Source organism: Acanthaster planci, linkage group LG18 (assembly GCF_054643075.1).
Source record: "Acanthaster planci isolate LZ-2023a linkage group LG18, COTS_SCS, whole genome shotgun sequence".
NCBI lineage: Eukaryota > Metazoa > Echinodermata > Asteroidea > Valvatida > Acanthasteridae > Acanthaster > Acanthaster planci.
Genome location: NC_141794.1, coordinates 1,109,675 through 1,133,983, shown reverse-complemented (window position 1 = coordinate 1,133,983; position 24,309 = coordinate 1,109,675). Strand labels below are relative to the sequence as shown.

Sequence of the window (24,309 nt, the reverse complement as noted above, 5' to 3'; positions counted from 1 at the left end):
ATTTCATTTTTGATACAAAAGTTTAGATTTGTTCAAAAGGAGAATTTAAGTGTAATCACAGAGGTAAACATCTCGCAGATTCTCGCGTATTACGTCCAACTACGAGATACTTTCGTGAACTTCGACCTTTTTCGGCCGCAGTTCTTATGTGAGTGAGAAATAACTCCTGAAGCGGAATTTTAGATGAGAATACTCAACCTGATTTACTGAAAAAATTCAGAAATAATAGATTTAAATCAAAGAGTATAAATCCGTGTTCCCATTGATTGTAAAAGTTCAAGTTAGTAACTCATGACGCACATGATGGCAATCGATAGAAAAAAGAGCGAGTGAATGCATACCCAGTGCCCATGATTCACCTTATGTTTTCAATACGGCCGGCTGCTTGCGCAGCACGAATCATGCGAATGTTTGAATTGTTACAAGAAATAACTGCCATGTAACTGCTTTATATTTCTTTTAAAATCAGTAAAAGCCATGATTTTCGAATTAGTGTCCTTTCAAAACGTGAAAAGTTTCATCATGACTTGCATGAATGATTGATGATCGTCCTGGTATGAATGCTTGATGAACAAGATGTTGACATGGGTGTGTTACATGTATCTGTTGGAGTTTTAACATGTGAAAAGTTAAAAACGACACAGACAATTTGCTATGGTTGGGGAAAAGTAAAACCTAAAAAAACAAAACAAACATCAAGGGTTAGATAATTTTTCTTCATGTTCTTCAAGCTAATGAATAATTTATGATATGCATGTAGCAGCGGGAAATGCTGCATGCGATGAACAGGAATAAATCGGTTTCAGTAGGGTCTGCTATGAATGTTACTCAGTGGCACCGCACTCACATGCACATCTCGCAGCTTGATGTGCACGTGCATTTGGCAAATCACAACACCCTATAGAGGCATGTAATGCGCACGTACTACCTGTCCACACGCCTTGCGCCACCACAGTAATGGCTTCTAATTCTGGTGGTCGAATTACACTTTATGTACATCAAGACCTGATGCGTGCAATTTATTACTGCTTTGTCATGTTTATATAACATCAGGAACTCGAGAACAATTTCTCAACATTTTCTTTTTATCATTGACATTGTTTGTGCTAGTGTCCCTGGTATTGTGGTGGTGTATTTCTGTGGCAAAGAACAGATTGTGGCTTTGAAATTTGTCGACGTGTAGTTTTTCCATGCACACTGGGTAACATTTATCATTTTGCCCAGTACTCGAGCAAACCCTTTCAAGATGGCATCGTGATTGCATCCAGTGTTGTTTGTTTCCCTTTCAGCAGTGGTCCAAGATGGCGGTGTTTAGCGCTGGAGCCAAGATCATGAAGCCATCAGGCGAGAAAGCTGACGAATTTGAACTCTCCATCTCACAGGTAAAATACATACACTTTCTGGAAAGGATTCTAATTAAGTTTCCACAGGCCAGTGCTAGAATGACTTAAATGTTGCACAACTTTAGTGAAAACTGGCTATATATTTACAGATGTACATTTCTAAAATGTGTTGCTATGGTAATTTTGTACAAACGCTTGTCATGTTTAGGCCCTTCTGGAATTGGAGATCAACTCCGAGCTCAAGAGTCAACTGAAGGAGCTCTTCATCACAGGGGCAAAGGTCAGTAGTCATAAGGTCATGCCCTGCAAGGCAGTGTTCTAGCTAGGATTTGAGAAGTGGGAGTGCAGAATGAAAACCAGGGAGTGTAATCTTGTTAGAGTCCAAAATTTGTGTGTGAACTTGAAGCATGCAACACTAGCATGCAGCGCGAAGTCCCTTACGGCCGGAATCCAGGGCCTGCGTAAGGGCCCTGGAAGCTCTGCCTACTTTAGATGCTCTCTGGTGGTCTCTGACAAATTTCAGACATTTTTTTCTGAGAGTTTTGCGTTTTCGAACAAAAAAATAACAGCTATTAGAAAAAAAATAAAATTGTAAAACTGTGTACAATTGTTGTTACATACAGTGTAATTAAACTGTATGACTGAATTTTAGCTCAGATTTTATTTTCACATTTTTGGGGGATCTAGACTACACAAGCCTTGAGTTGAGTAGTGCACGGCTTGATTTGCACCGCCAGGCCGTGCTTGAAATAATGGGCCGTGATTTCATAAAACTGGCCGTGCAAAACACGGCTGCACGGCTTGCTAGCTAAAACGCCGCTGCAAGGTCAGCTTCCCGACCCTATTCCTGGGCATTGTCCATTTACTAATTCTCAGAAGCTGTGAAACCCAACAGATCTTGAGATTCGCTGATGGACCACATCAAGCAGGGCATTCCTCTGCACTTGTCATTTGACATTCATAATAATCTTGTGACAAGCAGATAAATGCTGACATGATTTCTGTCTTTCACACAAGCACCAACATGGAAAAAAATTAATTTCTTGAAATTGCTTCTAAAGTGTCATATCACTTTAAGACCGCTATATTTAAATTGACAGTTTTTTCATGTTTTATTTAACTGCAGTTATTTATGTACATGCAGTGATTAATTAATTTGTTCACTTTGAATGTATACAACCAAAAAGATTAAAGAATGTTATTTTAAAGTAATTTTGGGGAATTGGTCTTCAGGAAATCGACGTAGGTGGGAACAAGAAGGCAGCTGTCATCTTTGTGCCTGTTCCACAGCTCAGGGGCTTCCAGAGAGTCCAGAGCAGACTGGTCCGAGAACTGGAGAAGAAATTCAGCGGCAAGCATGTCGTCTTCGTTGCTCAGGTATCAACAAAGTTGGACCCATGTCCAAAGAGCTGGCTCAAAGAATGATAGGCTGCCGAGGCCAAACAAAACCAGTTCTGCTTCCTATTACTATATGTATATAGTTTGTGAAAAGAGGGTTGGGTTGAAATGGGTTTATTGGGGAGTGCTTGTTGTATACTGATCCAATTAGCAGCTGAGTACAGCAAGAGAAGTCAGGTAGAATTGGTTTTAAATGAAGTGAACGTTAAAGAGTGCTGGTTGCCTGCACGAAAGCCTGATAACTGTGTATGACCGAATTAAAACTAACCTGAAGACATCTTTTTCCAATTTCACATTTTCCCCAACTCCTTCCCCCGCCCCTCAAAAAAATGGATTGCTCCCGTCTAAATGGGGTAGTCAGGGAAAGAGTAAGAATAAAAAGTGTTTGGTCTTCTCATTATATCTGCTAGGAAGCAGCCAAAAGAAATGTGGGTGTGCATGGCGCCTGAGCTGCTTACCTGGTTTGGCTAAGCCATTACCTTGTTAACTGATTGACTCTTGCCATTGACTGCTCTCAGTTATAAGTCCTAAGTTCAGTCAAATCGAATGTGCAGAGGGTAAAACCAACGTTTTGGGCTATCTTTGATTTGATTTGTCTCTAGTTATTCTTTTAGGTAATGAACAGCTTTTAGACACTACGGTGTGTACGGCAAAAAGAAGATGATTGGGTGCAGCCTAAGCTTTGTACTTGGCCATGCCCCCATGACTGAGAATATGCTGTTAGATTCATATAGCTTTGCCACAAGTAGATCGTTGATTTTCTAATGAAAATGGCAGAATGGTTATCAAGTACTCCTCATAGCTTTGTGTGGTCATGGTTAGATTAATGCCTAATTAAACTTGATATTCCTTTGGGAAAGGTTTTAAAGCTGTCAGAAATTCGGTTATAGCTCCCCCAACAGCTCACGTTTAACACAGCATAACAGATAAAAGATCAGTTGCCTGGTTTCTGTTTGTGCAGAGACGCATCCTCCCCAAGCCCACACGCAAATCCCGAACGAAGAACACCCAGAAGCGCCCTCGCAGCCGGACTCTTACAGCCGTTCACGACACCATCTTGGAGGACCTGGTGTTCCCTGCCGAGATCGTCGGCAAGAGGATCCGGGTCAAGCTGGACGGAACCAAAATCATCAAGGTGCAACTGGACAAGAGTCAGCAGATCCAGGTGGACTACAAGGTAGGCCCCTGATTGGTTTCTTGAAAACATTACTTTGGCAACGTGGATCTTTACCCTTTCCTGTTTGTTACCAAGACGCAGTAGTAACTCCAACACCATGTCCAACCCTGTTGAGCTTTCACTTTGTTATAAGTAGGGATTCGATGCCCTAAAAAGTAAAAGGGATTAAATTGTTCCTGTATACTATGGCTGGGTTAAACAATGCGCAAGTGTTTTTTGGTGTTCCTGGACAGGTGTTGCTTTATTGCTGACTGGGGGAATGTTGTAAAACTAAACATTAGATTTTTGTTTCCTTCGTTTCGCACAGACGGACACCTTCAGCGCCGTGTACAAGAAGCTGACCGGCAAAGATGTCCTCTTTGAATTCCCCGAGTGGAATCTGTAAGACTGGGGGTGCAATGTTCAACGGGACACCAATTCGCATTGGGAGGGGGAACAATCTACAGCAGCACACCGCCTAGAGCCAGGACCCATAGGGGGTCAAGGGGATGGCGTAAATTTTTCTTTGCATTGCTAAAATGCTGATTGGAAAGTTCTAATAAAAGTTGTTTAGTCTCGAGAGACAAATTGTATTGTTACATGTCCTTTATTTTCTGTTGTCATTCCGTGCGTGTTCCAAAAGGCTGATTGTTGCTGAAACTTTGCAATCTTGCACTTACTACTCTTGGTAAACTGTTTAGCCCTTCCCTAGTTGGCTGTCTTCTCAGACATAGCTCTTTCAAATGAGACGAGATGCCACCCAGAGCGTCATCTGTCCCCATTTTTCAGCTTTGTCTCGAGAGTCGGCACACTTCAACTTAAGTGTCAAGTGTGGTAATCAAGCAGGCTTGTTAGATCGGCAACACAGTGATAAACCATACTGAACCGCCTGTATCAAAATAATGGAAAGCTGCCACTTGTTTAAAAATATTTACACCAATGGTCAAATTGACGAAGAGAGGCTACACCCTCATTGATGCAATATTCCTAAGACAGTGTGAGCATGGTGTCGGAAGAGAATGCAATCATCACTCTGGATCACTAACGTATTAGGCCAAGACTACCCAATATATCGCCCTCCCGTGGCATTTTGGAATCGTATGTCTAGTCTTCTCTAAATGTAGTCATTTGCAAGTTTCCAGAAGGTACACTGATCTCATAGCTCTTCTTGCAAAAAATAGGGCTTCCACGAGCACACAATCCTCCCAGCTCTTATGAACCGTCTGTGGGTGTGGTCCTGTCCTTTTCCTCTTCTTGCAAAAAATAGGGATTCCACGAGCACACAATCCTCCCAGCTCTTATGAAACGTCTGTGGGTGTGGTCCGTCCTTTTTCTGGATATCTATCCATCTTGTCTTCCAGTGACACATTAACAGTCACTTCCGGCCTCCATCAAATGTTATGACCACCTTTCCTTTCGGATGCCCTTCTGCTACATGTCTAAAGGCCTTCTTGGTCTCCTCCAATCTGTAGATCTGGTCAACGACTGGCCTTATCTGAAATTTAAATTGGAGATCGTGAAAGCCCCCCAAATGATGATCACACTGGGACTTTAACTTCGAATTATCTATGATTGAGTGAAGAATTAGACAAAAGATTGGATTGACGATCGCTTCAGTTGATCACCGTTAAAGGAACAATTGTTCAACTTTGTTTCCTACCTTTTTGGCCTCCACGTACTTGGTTACGCTGTCAAGAATTTTCCCCTCGGGTAGACAGAAAGACCAACTGAAGTTTAAGCCGCTCTGCCAAGCCTGTCAAGGGGAAGGGTTCGATTTTAAATGACAGATACTAGTTAGAACAATGTCATCTCGAATCTTGGGCCCAGCCGCTCGTTTCGGTAGTCTACTTTGGCAGTCACATTATTTAGCCAAATCCGTCTGGATGGCTTAGATCCTTATCCAACTCTCCCGACAGTGCGGACAACTTCCCTACAGCCTCCCCGACTGCTTGAATAAATTTACTAATTCTGGGTCAATCGGGTTTTCCTCATGTCTTTCCAATTTTTTTTTGTGCTAGATCGTGGTGAAAAGTAGTGCATGGGCTATGCTGGCTGAACTAGCACAGTGGAGGTCGACAAAAGTTTCCGAGATAAGTTGCTCCATGCATGCTAAAGAAATACCAACCACACCCAATGGCCCACCAATATCCTTTCCCATCCCTATTATGCTGCACTCGTACAACCAAAATTCCCAAATGACGCCCTTCTAAGCTGGATGATGCACGTACCAGTTTCATCTTTGAGACGTTCGACACGAAGGATCCGATCATCATTCCGTATTTCTCTGCATCGTCCATCACAGGCGTGACGAAGCTCACTAAGTAGCTGCCCCGGGTGCAGAGTTTGAAGCAGGCTTGTCTAACCGACGAACCGACTGTGTCGATAATGACATCAAACCTGGGTAGACAGAGTTGGATTCTGTGTCATCCTTATCTAGTAATCATTACTATGCTTATCGTCTTCCTGATTTTTATCACCGTTTTCGGTAAATAGACTACATGAATCTGCTTTTGCTTTTCATGGTTGAGCTTTACAGAGCAACTCACTTAGGCTTATCGATCAGAGCACTCTCCAAGTCGACTTCGGAGACATTCACCACCTCGTCTGCCCTGAGATTTTTCAGCATTCTTGCCCCGTAACTGTCTCGACAGGTAGCTGTCACGTGACCTCCCCATGCCTTGATGAGTTGAGTGGCAAAGGTCCCTATGCCACCTGTTCCCCCGGTGATAAGAACTCTGTTGAGGGTTAACAAGCTCTGATTACTGTGAATCCAAGACATCGATGATATTAAGTAACAGAATGTGCCCGACCGGTTAAAACTCTGAAAGTAAAAGATCAGAAGTCGTATTTGGAATTTCAGCGCAGACGGAAAAGCTTAATTTGGAAAAGATATGTGCAGACGGCCGCCAAGTCTCGAGGATTTACCTCTGTTGTTTCGTTCTCTTGGAGCCGACGACCGCGGTACGCACCAGCGAGCACCACACAGTGCAAGCCACGAAGGGCAAGGTGGCAGCATCCTGATGGCTGATACCCTGGGGCTTCTTAGCAATGTCAGCCTCCGTGACCAAGACATACTCACCCATGGCCCCTCCTCTGTGATAGAAAGGGATTGCCGCCCACACCTATACAAGGGGTTATAAACATCAGAGAGGTTTTGTTGCTCCTTGGAACAAAAATACACTGCAGCGGTAGGATGGGATATTCAAAATATACGGCATTGTATATCGTTGACTTCGTTGACAAATCCCAATTCTTTTCTGAATTTTTCATATTTTTATCCAGGTGAACTGAATCGTTCTTCAACACAATTCATGACAGGCCAATGGACGCACCTCATCACCAACCTTCACCTTCGTAACCTTCGACCCTACCCTCTCGACGACGCCGGAAAAATCCCGTCCAAGAATGACGGGGAATTCCTTACCTCCACCGGCAGGCATCTGGTGAAGAAAATGAGATCCGCGGATACCATTGATTACATAGTAGAATGAGATTATAGTGTGTCTTTGAAGCAAATGTTTCCTAAATTTTAGTTGGAAAAGTAAATACAGTATATCGTTGATGAAATTAAACACCAACATAGACATTTACAGGAAAATAAATCACACAAATTGTGTTACGGAAAAGTTAACACAAACTTACACCCCGCATGGATCTCATGCTATTGCACAGAGCCTGTCCTTTCCCATTACTTATTTGGATATCCACTGGGTTCACTGAAGCCGCACGAACTCTAACCAATACCTCATCGACGTAATTCAGCTCTGGACGAGGCACCACGTCACTCACTGTGACGCTATCCCCACCGTAACGTTCAATGATGACGCCTCTCATAGTCATTGCGTGAGGTTTGAGGTTTGGTGAGGTGTGGGGCGCTGACGTGATGGGAGTAACATTTTCTCGCGCTCGGATACGTTTGCGGCTGTCTAGGAAATCTCTGATGAAGGTGACGGTGGATAGGATGGAGAACAGTATGCAGAGGCTTTTGTTGTTAACTGGCAGGGTATGAAAAGAACAACTTCAATAGTAAAAAAAAAACCTTTTGGTCGGAATGTTGTTTGAAGCTTGCGTTTTTGTTCAGCAGCTCAGCGTAAACGGCCGACGACAGATAAAAAAACAGGCGAGCAAATATTAATTAAGTAATTTTGTTTCACGTAAAGAAACTATTTTTCAAATGCTTCGAATGTGTGATTACAGCTTTAAATATTATTTCGCTAATTTTATGAAATGATATGCGTTGAGCCAATTTCTTTTTCGTCGTGACGTCTGACTTCGTTTGAATCACTGATAAACTACGCTGAGATTAACTATAGTACCTGGAAGCTCGCTCAGCTGGAAAACGGTTTCAGTCGGCAGATAAATGTAAGACATGATTGCGCATCCCAGAAAGATAAGTGGTATTATCCACATGTTGGCAGGCTGGGTTGCTATAGCTCCTCTCTGGACAACCGTCTGAGTCCCTCGAGTCTCCTCTGTACTCAATTGCACCTGGCCGGGAAAAAAAACGATATACGTTTCCATGGAAATGTGATCATAAACATATATACATCATGTATAAGCTTTGAATTCTTAAATCAAGAAATATTCTCAAATCAAATTTTGTGCATATCTGCTGTGATCTTATCACCTAGGCCTACGCCTACTCTAAGAACAGAGCAAGGCACACCCGGCCTCCATTGCTCTGAGCATGCTCTGAATGACTCTTTGGATCATAGTATGAGACCAAGAAAATCGACGTGCATGTGCAGCAGACCGCCATGTACATATACGCTACCATGGGTATATACATGTACAGTATGTCTTTAGTACATGTACTTCGAATTCGACTGATCGACATCTTCAAGCATCATGTCACAAGCCTCCGAGAAACGATCGAGTCACCCGGCAGGATCATCCGATCCCGCTGCAATAGGGAAAAAACACTCACCTACTGATGTCTTCTACTTTCAAGCTCGGAACGAGAGACAGCCTATGGATGAAGGACAGCCTAAAAATAAACGTAATTCGGAATATTTGGAATTTGTTCAGCGATCCGGCGTGCAGTAATATCCACTGAGATCACGGACAGACTGTTTGTAATGCAACACCGTGGTTAACCTTTGTACCTTCAGCCCGGAGGGCAGTTAGCACGTGTTGATTAGATAGAGAACCGTGGAAGCGTTTAAATTAAGTAAAGAGACGCACTGCTCCATGCATTATGTTCTGCAGAAATAACTTTGATCATCACACGAGATGAAAGCTTCCTAAACTATAAAAGCGCAGTCCCCTTCAGTAACAATGCATACCCAACTTAATTTGTTCCCGTTTTTGCTGCATCATGGCTCAAGGCTAAATTAAAATAATCTAAATTTAAAAAAAATATCTTTGGAGAACTCCCATCCTCGATGGGCTGGCCGGCGGCTCAGCTCAGTCGATGGCATGGAGGGAAGCCAAGCTTTCGAGGTGGTGTTTTGCGATAAATACTTAGTAAACCTCTTGAGTGCGCTCATTTAATGTATTTGCCAGCTTGAAATGAGTCACGTGCTCTGTTCTGCGCGCAGGTGTCGGCATTTTTTGGATCGTGGACTCGACGAGCTTCTTCGAATTTTCGAAGTCTTCCCCTCATTTTGTGAATCAACGATGGTAGTAGTTGATGGAACCGAGGACACCAAAAAGATTAAAGGGCTGTGTCTTTTCCACTTTGGCCCGTCAATCGCCTCGCAAAAGGTAAATTGTTGGTTTACATTATGGTCAACATGGCATGGTCCATGCGCGCGTAGGGATGGAGTACCCGTGGGGTACGTCTGCCGCCCTCCCGGACTACTCCCAGTCAATTCAATCATACACAGTTCTGGGCGTAGTCAGGAAGTGCGGCCGCGAACCCCACAGTTCTTGGGGATTGCATACCCTATTTTGTAGTCATTTTAATCTTGCAAAACTGTTAAATCCCCACAAAAAAACAAAGGAAACACTCTCCTTAATTACCGCACTGACCCCATTTTTTGGAATTTCAAACTGTAAATTGTGAGAAAATGTGACTTTCTTACTGATCAAATTTGCAAATTCGAATCCACATATGTGTCATATGTTACAGGTATACGTGTCAAAACACTCACAGTTTCCCCTCATAATTTCCCTCAAAACTCAAAACCCTCCCCTTCTTTTGACAACATAAACTCTGTAGTCATTGAGCATGATATGTCACAGTCGTCTAAGGTGAATTCAAAAGTTAAAATGTCTAGCTCTCCCGGCCTTCTGTTATAGGAACTGGGTCCCCAAATTTACAGTCCTCCAGTTCTGGCATGTTTGGGGGTACATGTGGAGTACATCATCTTCATGATCAGATGATGAAAGGGAGGCTAACATTTTTCAAGTATTTTGTTCTGTTTTGTTTTTGAAGTGATTTTGGAGAGATATTGTCTTAAGAAACATTTTGGTACAAGTTTGTGATTCCGCGAGACCCTGCCGACCGAAAACCCTCAAACTTCACTGAAACAGGGAGGATGGTTTGAGCTGTTTTTTTACATGTGTGCAGAGGAAGCTGCAGTTATTTTAGATTAAATAAGGGGCGGAGGGAATTTCGACTGAGCTCAAAAATAACGTTTTTGTAACATGTTTGTTTGTATTTCTTGAAATACTTAAGCCCGTGCTCAGTTTTCAAGCTATAAACTGGAAAAGTGTGTATGCATCTCTCACTAAACCCTTGCACTGCATGTGCCTTGTTGACGATTGGAACCAAGCCAAATTACTTTGGACTTTTCTCATTTGGGTCCAGGTACGAGCCTGCCTGGAAGCCAAAAAGCTCAAATGGCGTAGCAGGATTGTATCGTTGAGGGAAATGGAGTCCGACTGGTACTCTGCCATCCATCCCCAAGGCACGGTCCCTGCACTGGTACATGACGGCGTCACTCACATTGAATCAGCTGACATCATGGCCTATCTTGATGAAGCTTTCCCTGAAATACCTCTCTGGCCTACTTCAGAGTAAGGCATCAGATATAAGTGAACCTACAACTAATTATCTATTTTTACTCTCTGACAAGAATGGTTTTGTCTTTCTCCAGCTGATTATCAGCTGTGTATCTGTCCAGCACCTTTGCAGTATGCTCAGTTTTTAAAATATTGATAGGTCTATTTTTCTGTTCAGAGAGTTGGTAGGAAATCATTTCTAAATACCTAGGAATATTACCCATTCTAGACAACCTAGATTCATGTTGTAGCCAACCTAGAATCATTAATTTAATACTGTAAAATCTGAAAAAAGAGTGTGTCTATATTAATTTGAAGTTTATATGCACCCATATGACAAAGCAAGGGTTTTCGCATATCACGTCACAAATGAGACAATTTACAGAGGACACCAGTGAACAGTCTTGTATCTTTGGCAGGAAAGACAAAGAAGCTGTCCAATGCTGGCTGGACCTGGAGCAAACCATCCAGAGACCCATGAAGATTCTGACCTATAGGTTCCCCTGTGGTCCCTTCGCTGGGCACATGGAGATAGATCAGAGGCTTGCCGGCCTTGCCGGCCATAGAGAGAGGAATCCGGAAGGCTACACTTTTCACAGAATGGTGCAGGAAGGGGTATTGAGTGATAGCAATGTGAAAGCAGCTATTGAGACAATTCATGAGTGAGTCAAAATTCAAGAAGGGAATGTGGTATTAAGCTAGAGTTGTGGGACAGTTGTGGGTGTGACATTTAGATGTTTCACTGTTTAAACAAAACAAGTTCGTTTCAAATCTGTTTGCAGATTTTCCCAAACGTTTAAACAGAACCGCCCCTTTAGAGGTGTGACATTTTAATTGTCGCAATCTGGTATTAATTTTTATTGCAATATGCCTCTAAATTGTAAGCTGAAGTTCGGAACACTTTTCCCTTTCGACATCCATGTACTTTTTGAGAAAAAGGGATTCTAAAACAATAAACATTGCTTGTTTTAAATGCCGCAATCATCAATCTACATTTTTACATTAGTTGGACCATGCACACTGTTGAACTTTATAATTGTGCATACATACATATGAAAACACCGAGGTAAGCAGCAGCGGTTTTTGTGTAAAGTGTTGGCCAAACTTTTAAACAGTATGGGAAAGTTTTCTGAACATTTTTTCCAATTAAACATAAATTCCCACCCTTGCATTTAAAAGTGGGGAATTTCTGGAACATGTGCAGGGCAAAGAGCTGTGTGGCTTACATGATCAACTTGATCGAAATCAAGTTGCATTGGACGACGTTTTGAACTTCCATGCATGGCTGCATTTTCCTAATTTGAGCTTTTTCCTTTGGGTTTTCTGAAGTGCCCTGCAAAAGCTGGAAGCTCGCCTTGCAGACCACGACTGGCTAGTTGGTGACCAGATCTCATTGGCCGATTACTGCTGGGGGCCCAATGTCTATTGCTACATGGAAAAGTACATGTTAGGGTTCCCAATGGGCCGGTACCCTGCCGTACGTGCTTGGTACAAGAGGCTGTTCCAAGATGAGGCTTTCCAGAAGGGAGTGATTTCGTACAGCAGTGTTCTGCCCAAACCTGTTTTGGCCATCAAGAACTGTAAGTCAACCAACAGTGCCTATCCCATTTACAATAGATCATCTCTTAAAGTTTGTACGTTTGAGGCCACACCATGTCACACTGGTATGTCACGCACATGCACACAACATCCCACCCTATGAAACATAATCATCTTTCACCCCACTATACACAACACCACCCCGCCCTGCTCCACCTCTCTCCACCCTGCTCCAACCCAAGCCAAGCCAAGCCAAGCTAACCCAAGCCCAACCCAACCCAACCTAACCCAAGCCCAACCCAAGCCAAGCTAACCCAAGCCCAACTCCACCCAACCTAACTCAACCTAACCCAGCCCAACCAAACCAAACCCAACCCACCTCAACCCAACTCAGGCCAGCCGAACCCAACCCAACACAAGCCAAGCCAACCCAAGCCAACAAATCCCAGCCAAACCAAACCCTGCCCAACCCAACCCACCTCAACCCAAGCCCAACCCATCCCACCTCAACCCATCTTAAGCCAGCCCAACCCAAACCAACCCAACACAACCCAAGCCAACCCAACCCAGCCCAAACCAACCCAACCCAACCCAATCCACCTCAACCCATCCCACCTCAACCCAACTTAAGCCAACCCAACCCGAACCAACCCAACCCTACCCAACTCACACACCTAGACCCAAGCCAACCCAAGCCAACTCAACCCAAACCAACCCAACTCAGCCCAGGCCCACTTTACCCCATTAAACCCTGCTCCACTACATCCCACCCAACCTCACCCCACTAGCTGCTACTAATGTCTTCCCTGGCCACCTATACTTCCAGCTGTAATCATGGCATCCTGACATGGCCTGATTGTCCACTCTCTCAGACATCCAGGAGTTCCTAGGCAACAGCGTCAGCTGTTTTGAGAGGGAAGTCAAGCCCAATTGGGCTCCGTCTGTTGCACTGTCTGTCATACTCCTCATGTGTTCCAGTCTCCTGTCGTATGCGTCCATAACAGCTGCCACAGGAGGTAAGTCTCAAGTTTGGAGGTGTCTTTTTATCAACACTAAACCTTACAACCCGTTTGTTTGCAAGGTAAATTTTTTTGTAGAGACTGCTCTGGAAAGCTTCATGTTTTCAAACTTAGCAACCAGTGTTTGGCAACATCATTTACAGTGTCATCTGCCGCGTTGAACACTGGTCTGGTAGCACTCTGGTTGGGCGCTCTATACTCAAGCTACAAGAAGGCCCGTACAGCCACCAAATCGGTCTACTTTTCTGGGATCCACAGCATGAGGGCGCTCTTGACCAAGTCATATGGGAGTGAGGTGCCGATGGTGTGCGAGACACACCCCAGGCCTAAGGTGGTTTTACCAGATGATGTGCTAGTGAGAGTCCATGCCGCCTCCATCAATCCAATTGACTTCAAGATGGAGGAAGGATATGGAAAGACAGCATTAAACTTTCTCCGCAGAAAGCTGAAGGTATTTGGATTTTCATTATGCTAATATATTAAATTTTTTATTGCGCTTTGAGTATAGAGAAACCTTTCAGTAGATAACTTTTCACCATATATTGCTAAGACTTGGTGAATCTATGAATGATTAATAGATTTGGAAAATGTGAGTATTCCCAGCATCAAACTTTTCAAATGTTGATGTTTTTAAGCATCCACTTTCCCTCAAACACTCATCACATTTTGGAATTTGGATGTAGTTCTTCCTCATTAAAATTCAGCTTTTTACTGAAAGCAGCTTCAGTTCAGTGATGTTTATAGTTTTTTATTTATTTGCCTGCAGATGGCTGCTGGTGATGGCAGAGAGTTTCCTCTGATTCTTGGCAAAGATTTCTCCGGTGTTGTGGAGGCAGTGGGGGAGTCCGTGTCAAAGGTCAAAGTAGGTGACGAGGTAAATACCATTTCATGTGACTTAAACTCCCCGAAAGGGTACAGGCAGTGGAACCACCAAGTCTTATCAACAGTGCAAAGGCTCAACCAGTTTGTTTCAATCTCAATTGAATTCAGGGCCAGAAGGCATGCTGGCAAAATTTGGAAACCAACCTCCAAGTATGGAGGAACTGCTTCACAAAAGGACTGCCAGCTCAGTGATCATATCTCATTGGTTCCTAGTTCTGTAACCATACAGTTGTTTTTATTTACGTCCATATGCAAGTGTAACATCAGGACCATATTGAACTCTCTCTTAGGACACCATCTTTCTAGGAAAATTACAGGTGCATGGTCAATGCCATTGGCAACATGTGGATGCATCATGCAAATGGTCAATACACATGTGCATGTTGATCTAAACATCTTCGAAATATGGCGTAACTGATGCATGTCAGAAGAAATTTGATGTAAAAAATGCTGGTGCATGTGGCAATCTGTGGGAAATAACGTCATTTGAGACAGACAGATTGGATGATTTTACTGTTTCCTTTATTTTAAATTTAGGTGTGGGGTGCCTTGTCATTTGTCCCACTACCTGGCACATTTGCGGAGTATGTCCTCGTCAAGGAAGGACTTGTAACCCAGAAGCCTAGCTCTCTTACTCATGTCCAGTCAGCGGCCTTAAGCTATGTTGCCATGACAACATGGGGAGCACTGGTGAAAGCTGCTGGTCTGTCCTCAGAAAATACTGCCGGTAAACGGTAAGCTGTCTGAGGAAAGATTACTTGGGGTGTTAGAATATTTTGATTCTGGAGTTGCGTTGCCATGGATTATATATCCACTGTTATTTTCAAACATTCTCTTCTGTTACAGTGTTCTTGTTCTCGCTGGTACTGGGGGTGTCGGTTCCTTCGCCATCCAATTAGTGAAGGCCTGGGGAGGTCATGTGACCACCAGCTGCAGCACCAGTGGTCAAGAGTTGGTGGAGAAGCTGGGAGTGGATGAGGTTGTGGACTATACAAAGATGGATCTGGAGAGCGCCCTCAAGGACAAGCCAAGGCAAGTGGTTGGACGCAGTTGATCATGTGACATACAAATGATTAAGAAATTGATGGTTTAGCCCTCCGGGGAGGGGACTATTCCATTTTTCTAAATTCTCTGATTCCTATGATGTTGCAGGTTTGATGTGGTCCTAGATAGCCTCGGTCCGGCCTCCTACCAGACCTGTCTGAATCTCTGCAAGCGAGGAGGCTGTGTGGTCACTGTGGACTCGCCCGCCCTGCTGGCTCTGGACAAGCACGGCCTTCTGCTGGGCATCCCTAAGGCCATATATGACCTGTGCCGGATCAGCATCCCACAGGTCAGTGGTCACATCTTCTCTTGTTTTACAAGACATGATGGTACACTGGACAATTACCAATGTTCGCATTTTACATCCAACATACTATAATAATTTCTTCTGGCAAGCAATGTCATTGTAGGCAAAATTTAAAACATTGTAGGAATGGTTGCGTTTGACCCATGCAGTGTTACAGAATAAGTAGTTTTTGTGATTCTCCCTTTTTTTTCTTGTGAACAGAAGTTGTTTCACGGAAGAAGTTTCAAGTATGGCTTTGTGGCTCCGAGTTCTGATGCTTTGGATGTTGTTGCTGGTCTGGTGGAACAAGACAAGGTTTGTAGGCAGGAGGTTGAGTGGATATTTTTGGGGGGAGAGGAGAACGAGAGGGAGAATGGGTCTAGCAGTAGTAGTTAGTCTTTGAAACTGAAATTTTCCTGAACGATGAGTTCCAAAGAGATGTTTTCACTTGTCAGTTTGCATTAACCCTAACTCCCTAGGGTGTATGTAAAATCATATTGAAATTGGAGGATTGGGGACTGTTAGGGTTAATACAAAGAACAAGTCTAGTGTTTCCCTTTAATATGTGACACTTTGTCATTTTGATGAATTGGAATGCCAAGTGGGTGGAAAAAATGGACAGATTCTACTTCCAAAATGGATCTGTGGCAACTTGCTGCATTTTAACCTTTGAACGTAACCATGATTTTTTCAAAACAACTTTTAGATCAAGCCGGTTGTGGAGAAGGTCTACAATATGGAAGATGGCAACGAGGCCCTGGAACATGTACGAAAAGGACACGCCAGGGGTAAGACTGTACTGGTTATGAAACCTGAGGAATAGTGAAACTGCTTTGCATATGCAAATGTTTGTAAATTCGGAGGGCCATAGGCCCTGGAACAGGTGTAAAGAGAATACACCAGGAAGACAACTCTGCTGCTTATGAAATGGAAATAGGATGTTTAGATCTAGAACGTTTGCTACACAGAGTTTAAGATGTAATACTTTAAAATGGACATCAAGCATGATAAAGGACATGTTATTGAATTATAACAAAAAGGGCGTTCTCACGTCTTGTGACTGTCCTGGATTCTTGTAGTCGGCCACATTTTTATTGTCATTGTATTTTGCCCTAGGTGATTATAAAAATGATTCGAAATCATGTAATCATGTAATTGAATCTCACAGTCCTTAATGATCAATGTTAGAAATAAATTGTACTTAAGGATCAGCGTTGATTTTAAATTGCTTGAAAGAATGCATCTTAATTTATGCCTAATTGCAATGAAATTCAAACTTTAATTTTTGAAGTAGGTACAGTTTTGGCCAATTCTTTCCACAGACAGAAACAAATGAGGCTTGGAAATTCTGTTTTGGGTGTATTCTGTTTGTCAGCACAGATACAAATTTTCATTACTTCAAGAAAGTTGGGAACCATGGTATTGTTAGGCGACATTTCCCATTAATTGGGAAATAAAAGCAAAAAAATTCAGGTTAATTTAACATGCTGGATGTATCCCCCTTATGTACAATGTTTCTTTTTACAACTAAAGAGTGTAATGCAGCTCAAATGAATTAGAAAAAAAATCAGTTCTTCTTTGGCACAAGTTATTGAGTTTTGCCCTTTTTCAATGCACGTACATGTACAATGTTCAGATATTTGTAAAAAGTTAACGTGGCTTACAATTGTGATTTCAACTTCAATCCACCTTTTAATCAGTATGGAATTTTTTGGCAAGAGTTCCATACCCGGGTATCACTTTATACTTTCCCTTGTAGGGGTTTATAAGCCTCTGAAAAGTCAAATTTGGCATGGAAAATATTTATCAGTGGATTCACATAGTAGGCTGAGGCCTGCTTAGAATTACATCAGCTGTGCGAAATGTGCTGATATAATTGTAATCGTCGACTTACTTTCTTTCTTCGGTCAAATGCTCACAAAAAATGCAATATCTTCCAAATTCATTTCAGCGAAATTTAAATATTATCTAACTTGGCCAGAGTCTCATGTGTAGTGACTAGCATGTTTGGCCAGTGGTCACATGTGGTCATTTTCTTCAAAATTACAAATTCCTCCTTCTTCCCCAATCCTGGTCCAATTATTATCAAACTTGGTCAATCATATATCTGGACCTAGTGTCATAAATTATGTTCATACTAATTTGGACACTGCTTACCTGCACGTAATGGTCAGCAGTGGTCATTTTCTTCGAAATTGCAAATTGCTTCCCCCTCACAGTCTTGGTCCAACTTCTGTCAATGGCAGCGACGAAAAAAATTGAACTGAATTTATCACTACTTTTTTATTTTTATTTCTAGTGGTACACCCTTATGCACAAAAATCTCTGCTCTTATATTCTTGAGCACATTTAAGCTGCACTTGCCAGTAGTCGCCTTCTGTGCACCTGCAACATTTCCAAAAGCTGTCCACGGTTGATATACCAGTTTTTTCATTGTGCTTTCTAGGGCTTGTGCACAAAGGTGTCGACGGTGATATGATGTCCATGTAGCATGCCCAAGCCAAACGGTAGCAATGTGGCTTCCCACTGCGCACGCGCTACGTCCTTGACTTTTGGAAATAGAACTGACTCGTGCATTATACGTTCCTGACACTTCAAATTGAGTTTAATAGCTAGCACCATGGTTCCAGCTACCTTGTTAGTCTGCAGTTATAGGCCTTTCTTAATATTTATGCAAACTTTAGTCGCGGCGACTGAAAACGAGGCTGTAGGGGACTCTGCGCTGTCGGCGAACTACATGACGAAGCATTAACAGTGCCGTGTTGTAGCAAAAACAACGAAGATCACCGCCAGAAATTAACATTCATTTCCAAAAAACAGGATCCTGCCGAAAAAGTGGATTGTTAAGATCAAACGAGACGGGGGGCCGCTATTCAGGGTAGATTTTGTCTTTGAAACGTCTTCTTTGGGCACTTAATTTTGAGATGTTCGTATGAAATTTCGTAATCACTGGCTCTACTCAGTACACATTATTGCACATAGTTGCATTTCGATTGATCGAGTTTTTTTCCTCTTCCGTGATTGATTGCCCCCGAACTTAGAAAGGAAACAGCCCAGTCATCAAAGATAACCCGCTGAACGACAAACAAGTCTTCAAAAGTTCAAACTGCTCGATCGTGGCGACAATCGGCTGTTTACATTAGGTCCACAAACGGTGCATGCATGCAGCGTCAACACAAGGTCCAAGATAAAATCCTGTTAGTAAACTGCTTTCCCTTCACCTTATGAATGTGGGCTTCTGAAAAATACTTGAAGCCTACACCAATTCGTTGCTCTCCACTGTTTTGGAGCCTAGGCTCCACAAACCGAAGGTAGGCTCGGGAACCACGAAAAGATCCCTTACGTTCAGAGCCACATTGACACGCGAGTTCCCGACCGCCTTGTTTTCAGGTACCGTGAATATTTATTAAGAAAGACCTGTACTGTAGCTGCAGTGCAACTGAACAGGTAGGCCTAAGAATTTCACTTTGATAATTCGCCCTTACTGAATGCGTTAACTTAAAGCAAAAGTGGGTATACTTTGACCTCATGTTAGACGGTACGAAGTAGTGCCGTACGGCATTATGGGTAAAGCACCGCCCCCCTTTTACCTCAATTGACCAATTAGAAGTCAGTATTTTGCGTTATTCGCATCATGTACACCCAGCAAGAATGAGTCCGAGGGGTAACCCCCCCCCCAACATGGCCAATCGCTGTACGTGCTTTAGACTATTGTTATCAAACGCATACCCCCCCATGTCTGAAAAGAATTCCTCAGATTCCAATGAAACAATGACCAACACAAAGCAGGAGGGGGGTTCTCTCTGTCTCGTATCTCGCTTCATATGTACAGAATATGTCATGTGGATTGACTGTGGAGGGAATTGTATAGCTACTTTCTCCTTCAGGTCTATAGTTGTATTGTGTTGGGATTGGGCAGGAGTTTATGACTATTTTTAGGGTGCAAACAAACATAGGACTTCATGAACTGTGGAAGGGTCACTCCAGATTGCAGTGCTCATTTGCTCAAAGATCTCTTTGCTTTTAGAAAAACGAGTGAAAAATGTAAAACGTACGTCGACAGGGATATGGGTGGAGATCAAGCCCAGGAAAAGGCAATAGGAAGACCCTATGGGCAGTCCAGCATTTTTTTTCCAGCAAGTACATTTCTACGAGGATTTTCTTATTAAATGACCTGCATCCGTCTTCTAATATTCTTTTCAATCAACAGTTAAGTTTTGCTCACATCATTTCCACAGACATGGCTCTTATTCGTCTCACAGACCTCATCTCCAATTTCATGTCCACAAACTCTCTATTGTAGGTATTTTCATCGATCTCTCTGAGGCATTTGACAGGATTGATCACATGTCCAACATACTCCTTTCTAAACTTGACCACTATGGAATTAGAGGACATGCCCAAATTGGTTTGAGAGCTACTTGACAGACAAGAAAACAATTAACCGTTGTCTTCTGGCAGAAGTAACATCACGCACGGAGTGCCCCAATTACTTGGCCGGTGTGCCCCAAGGGTCTATACTAGGCCCCTTCTTTTTTCTGCTGTACATTAATGTTCTGAGTAACTCCTCTCCCAACATTTCTTTTCTGTTGTTCGGAGTTGATACGACTATTATCTGTTCGAATCCGAATTTCCAGTGTGTGATTCTTATTCTCGACAGTGAACTTATTAAAGTTTCTCAGTTCAGAGTCAACAAACTGTCTTTATCAGGAAGACTGTTTATTCTTTAGTAGAGTTGCAAGCTCTTTAGATGCTCTGCGATCTATTTAAATTGACGGCACTGCAGTATCGAGTGCCCGCAGTACTATTTTCTTTTACTCAATTCTTGGGCGTTGTGCTTATTGCAATTTGATTGCCTTACTTGGAGTGACCACATTTCTTCAATTACTAAATGCTTGGCACCTTCTTTCACGAACTTCCCTTTTCACCCGTTACAATAAATACACTTCATCCGTATCTAAGTTACCGCAACATAGGCACAACCCAGTACTAACCAACTTCCCTCATAACTCAGTGAAATACAGAAGCGGGCCAACAGGATTTGCACTTTTTCACAACCACAAAATAATTCTGCACCTCTTTTGGCGAAATTCTACATATTAACTCTCCAAAATATCAACAAACTCCAAACCGGGATCTTCATGTTCAAGTATAGTAAAAAAAACAAAACAAATTCTTCCTCCCGTATTTTCAACCTATTTCAACTCTGTGCGCGACATGCATGAATACAACGCTCTTTTTAATCTTAATGTCCCATACACTTGCACATCTTTTTCAATGAAAACTCTTCGTTTTCATGGTCCTCGTCTTTGGAACAGCTTAGACGCCACCTTAAAAACAAAGCCTGTGAGCTACTTCAGATGTGACTGTAAGCAACATATTATCTCCCTTTGCGTATGATAGTTTCCTGTCGTGAAGTTGTTCTTTTGTTGTTGTACTGGGTGTTTCAAAAAAAGGTAATTAACTTGAAGGGGTTAATATAGCTATGTGGCATCTCATACAGCATTTCGAGGGCCACAACAGTTAAATCGAAGGTAATAGCTTTCAAATGACAGCTTTTTGCCTAATCGTGTTATTGCATAAGTGAATACCAATGGATTGAAATCACGGCACCAAAACGGCACTGGGTTCACTTATCGAGCCTCGTTGCATTTCACTTGACCAACTGCCACATCTTGATGTCTTGCCTGGTTATGCAATGGTTTAAATCAAACGGCCTGGCATGTGTACACCACGCCTACGTAACATGCAGGATTTACGAAACCGGCTTCGGAGGGAGGTGGACCTAGATGGATTTCACATTAGCGCCCTCTGAGCATATCCGCATCGAAACCGAGGCTCTCTGTGTTGAACTTCCTCGCGCGCCCGCGGAGTCGACACAGTACATGCAGTATCCGGTTCGTAAGTGTGATACCACTTCAGTTTAAACCACGCCCACTGCACAAGATGCACAGCCATCGCAGGTACGTTAGTGCGCGGTAAATTGCTTTTGTTTTTCTTTTGATTTCACGTGTCGAGTCATTCTGAAAGACTCTTCAACAAAAATTTGCAGCCTGAAAAGTCTGAATTTAACATACCTTTATGTATTTTGTGTCTTAACTCCTTACTTTCAATCGTCTGATCGTATTAAGAGTTGAAGCCGACACATACAGCCTCGTTTTCAAACGCGGAAGTGCGCAGATCGACGCTAAAAGCGTCGTATTGGGATCCCTCTATTCGAGAGCAAAGCCGGATCCGTGGCCGGATACTGTCGGAGAAGCAGTTGGAGACATGCGCCGTCGATATGGACTTTGTTTGGTGGTGGCCACGTGGAAGGTGTTAGCCAGTAAGAGGATTTAGAAATCGGCTGGCAGATGATGGGAATGTTGAAACCTGTTGATAAATGTGTGCTAAATGAATAACAAATTTTTCACTAACTGAGAATTTGTGTTGATTTGTTTCACATGGAAGTGAACCAACCACATTTTTGCACCCTAAATTCTGGGTGACGGTGCTCAATCATGCATGACCCTGGACAAGAAACCTTTGTGTCATTTTAAGGCTTAGGGTCTCTACTTTAAAGTGATACCATGCTCCTTGCGGAAGGGTATATGGTATGGTCGTATTAACCCCTTAAAGTTGGATTATCCTTTTTCAAACACCCTGTATTCGAGTTTTTCATGTTCTCTTGTAAAAATCAGATGCACAATTTGTTAATTCTGCGTTATTTTAATCTTGAGTTATTTCGTCTGTTGCCATATAATTTGTTCATATACTTTGAATTACTTACTTTATTGTCTGGTAATTGTGATTTTCTTTAATAATAATTTACCTCGGCGTGCTTAACACAGTGTACTTTTAAGATCTTAGTCATTTGTGAAGGTTGATAATTGTTTTGTGTCACTAAAAGGCCTGTTTGATCCATTTTGAAATAGTTGACGCTCTTTAACCCCACTTGTTTTGTTTTGTGCTTGCATGGAAATAAGTTCATACGGTTACTGCACACAAGTGTCGTGTTTTTTCAGGCATAGTGTCGAACGACAGCACGCAGTCTAGCTCGTCTTATCTGCTATCTGTTGATGCAGTTATAAAGTTCGGTATTTTAAAAGGGGATGTAATGACGCAATGGGGATGCCATGTTGTCAGATAAAAAAGGAGCTTTCTTGGACTTTGAGCGATCTTTATCCTAAAAGTTAGCTACCGTGCGCTAACACCTTTCCGTTCAGTTGGAATTTCACCGTTCTTATACGCTTATCGTGGTTTTGTACATAGCGTGTATACGCTCTACACTAGCGCATATATTTTAAGGAAGTTATTCTTGTCATATGATGCAATACATTGTGCGGAGAGACCTCCCCCCCCGCCTTTGTGTTGGTCATTGTTTGATCAGAATCTCAGGAATTCTTTACAGACTTTTTGGGGGGTGTGTGTTAGGTCACAATAGTCTAGATTGTGTACAGGGATTGGACATGTGGGGGGGGGTACCCATCGGCCCCATATCACACACGGTATAATTCTTGTCGTATGTACCGTGTAATAAAGTGGTGGCTCTGGCTGTGTAAGTTTTGTAGCAACGGGAACGGATGCATGTACACAAGACCTATGGCCTTGCGTATATGTGCATTCACAATCCGATTAGTTGGAAACGGCGCGGAATTCCGGCCTTCCTTCTAACTGAACAGGACATGTCCGGTTGTACTGTTTGCACCGTGACGTCGTTGATCCCTTCTGGTCCCGCTGAAGTTTGACGCTACGCAACGCATGTAGAACACGGGATGTCATTTGCACTCTTAACTGGAGGAAGAACCTGCTTCAAATTTCTCGATCGATATTGATTTTCTGTATTTGTTGGCCCCTATTGAATTTCTTAACAAAACATTGTAATGTTCAAATCATATCCAATTCAGTTCCATGAATACTCCAAACCGTGATATTAGTTTGCGGTGCGCCCCCCAGAGTCTTTCCATAGCAATTAAAGGGTGACCATTCCACATTTCACGGAGTCCTATATTTGCTTGCACTTTTTAAAAATAGCTATAAAAAAATAAACTGCCTAATCCCAAATCAATATATTTCCTCCACGCAATTGAGGCCAAATACTGTTTCTAATTGGTCAGTTGGAGTAAAAGGGGGGGGGGTTACGTAATATTATGATGCGACTTTTTGACAATGGGACTTTTATTTCTCTGCGACGATACGACGATGATGCCGTTTTACATGGCAGTAGGTCTCTGATGCAATTCCATTGTTTTCTGGCTACAGTTTATTGTTTCTTTCACGCCCTGCGCAAAAACTTTAGAAGTTATCTCAAAGCTTCTTCAGGTTTTTTCTCCTTCTGGAAAGCTACCGTCTTACTTCAGGCAAATACAACTTTATTTGTATTTAACCCTAACACTCCTCAATCCTCCAACAGGTGAAGGATCGAAGAGTGTTGGGGTTAATCTAGCAATTTTACTGCAAAAAGAACATTAGCAAGAAGAAATCCCGTACATGCCCTGCATCCCAAACAATTTTGCTGCAATATCTTTTTTTTTATTAGCCAAAAAATCATGGCACTAATATACGGAAGGTTAAAGCATATCGTTGTTTTGCATTTTATTATCTCTTGATGTGAAATACTGAAAATCTGTTATTACAATCATGATTGAACAATTCTGGCAAGGGAACCTTTCAAAAATATCAAAGTAAATACTTCCAGTTTTGAATTCAGAACTG

The 24,309-nt window shown here is 42.5% G+C and overlaps 3 protein-coding genes across 4 annotated transcripts; 2 read left to right on the top strand and 1 right to left on the bottom strand.

The window, feature by feature from the left end:
- Positions 1-106: 106 nt before the first annotated feature.
- On the top strand, positions 107-4,485 carry LOC110978096 (small ribosomal subunit protein eS7-like). Its single transcript, XM_022232807.2, has 6 exons — positions 107-148; positions 1,293-1,382; positions 1,552-1,623; positions 2,577-2,720; positions 3,703-3,918; positions 4,226-4,485. Exons 2-6 carry the CDS (start codon positions 1,302-1,304, stop codon positions 4,301-4,303), a joined length of 591 nt encoding a protein of 196 aa, XP_022088499.1. The 5' UTR covers positions 107-148; positions 1,293-1,301; the 3' UTR covers positions 4,304-4,485.
- LOC110978081 (NAD(P)H oxidoreductase RTN4IP1, mitochondrial-like) lies at positions 4,486-8,961 on the bottom strand. Its single transcript, XM_022232761.2, has 9 exons — positions 8,825-8,961; positions 8,214-8,385; positions 7,540-7,892; positions 7,230-7,337; positions 6,823-7,019; positions 6,444-6,632; positions 6,126-6,294; positions 5,558-5,650; positions 4,486-5,392 (listed from the first exon to the last, which is right to left on the bottom strand). Exons 2-9 carry the CDS (start codon positions 8,305-8,307, stop codon positions 5,273-5,275), a joined length of 1,323 nt encoding a protein of 440 aa, XP_022088453.2. The 5' UTR covers positions 8,308-8,385; positions 8,825-8,961; the 3' UTR covers positions 4,486-5,272.
- On the top strand, positions 8,771-17,098 carry LOC110978074 (uncharacterized). Of its 2 annotated transcripts, XM_087148559.1 has the most exons (13): positions 8,771-8,896; positions 9,438-9,603; positions 10,652-10,860; positions 11,265-11,507; positions 12,175-12,425; positions 13,257-13,400; positions 13,547-13,854; positions 14,170-14,277; positions 14,823-15,019; positions 15,132-15,317; positions 15,438-15,618; positions 15,838-15,930; positions 16,322-17,098. In XM_087148559.1, exons 2-13 carry the CDS (start codon positions 9,517-9,519, stop codon positions 16,436-16,438), a joined length of 2,124 nt encoding a protein of 707 aa, XP_087004685.1. In that variant the 5' UTR covers positions 8,771-8,896; positions 9,438-9,516; the 3' UTR covers positions 16,439-17,098. The 2 variants fall into 2 exon arrangements, with proteins under 2 accessions (XP_087004685.1, XP_022088439.2); XM_022232747.2 differs by lacking the exon at positions 8,771-8,896 and having other exon boundaries at positions 9,265-9,603.
- Positions 17,099-24,309: the final 7,211 nt, after the last annotated feature.

What these genes read in the sequence shown, in the direction of transcription:
- LOC110978096 (XM_022232807.2), top strand. Translation starts at nt 1,302, where the DNA reads ATGGCGGTGTTTAGCGCTGGAGCCAAGATCATGAAGCCATCAGGCGAG. An exon ending in TTGAACTCTCCATCTCACAG is followed by an intron (nt 1,383 to 1,551) that starts GTAAAATACATA and finishes TGTCATGTTTAG; the next exon opens with GCCCTTCTGGAATTGGAGAT. An exon ending in ATGTCGTCTTCGTTGCTCAG is followed by an intron (nt 2,721 to 3,702) that starts GTATCAACAAAG and finishes CTGTTTGTGCAG; the next exon opens with AGACGCATCCTCCCCAAGCC.
- LOC110978081 (XM_022232761.2), bottom strand. Translation starts at nt 8,307, where the DNA reads ATGTGGATAATACCACTTATCTTTCTGGGATGCGCAATCATGTCTTAC. An exon ending in CCAGCTGAGCGAGCTTCCAG is followed by an intron (nt 7,893 to 8,213) that starts GTACTATAGTTA and finishes ATACCCTGCCAG; the next exon opens with TTAACAACAAAAGCCTCTGC. An exon ending in GCATGAGATCCATGCGGGGT is followed by an intron (nt 7,338 to 7,539) that starts GTAAGTTTGTGT and finishes TTTCTTCACCAG; the next exon opens with ATGCCTGCCGGTGGAGGTAA.
- LOC110978074 (XM_022232747.2), top strand. Translation starts at nt 9,409, where the DNA reads ATGAGTCACGTGCTCTGTTCTGCGCGCAGGTGTCGGCATTTTTTGGAT. An exon ending in CATAACAGCTGCCACAGGAG is followed by an intron (nt 13,401 to 13,546) that starts GTAAGTCTCAAG and finishes CATCATTTACAG; the next exon opens with TGTCATCTGCCGCGTTGAAC. An exon ending in GTCTGGTGGAACAAGACAAG is followed by an intron (nt 15,931 to 16,321) that starts GTTTGTAGGCAG and finishes AACAACTTTTAG; the next exon opens with ATCAAGCCGGTTGTGGAGAA.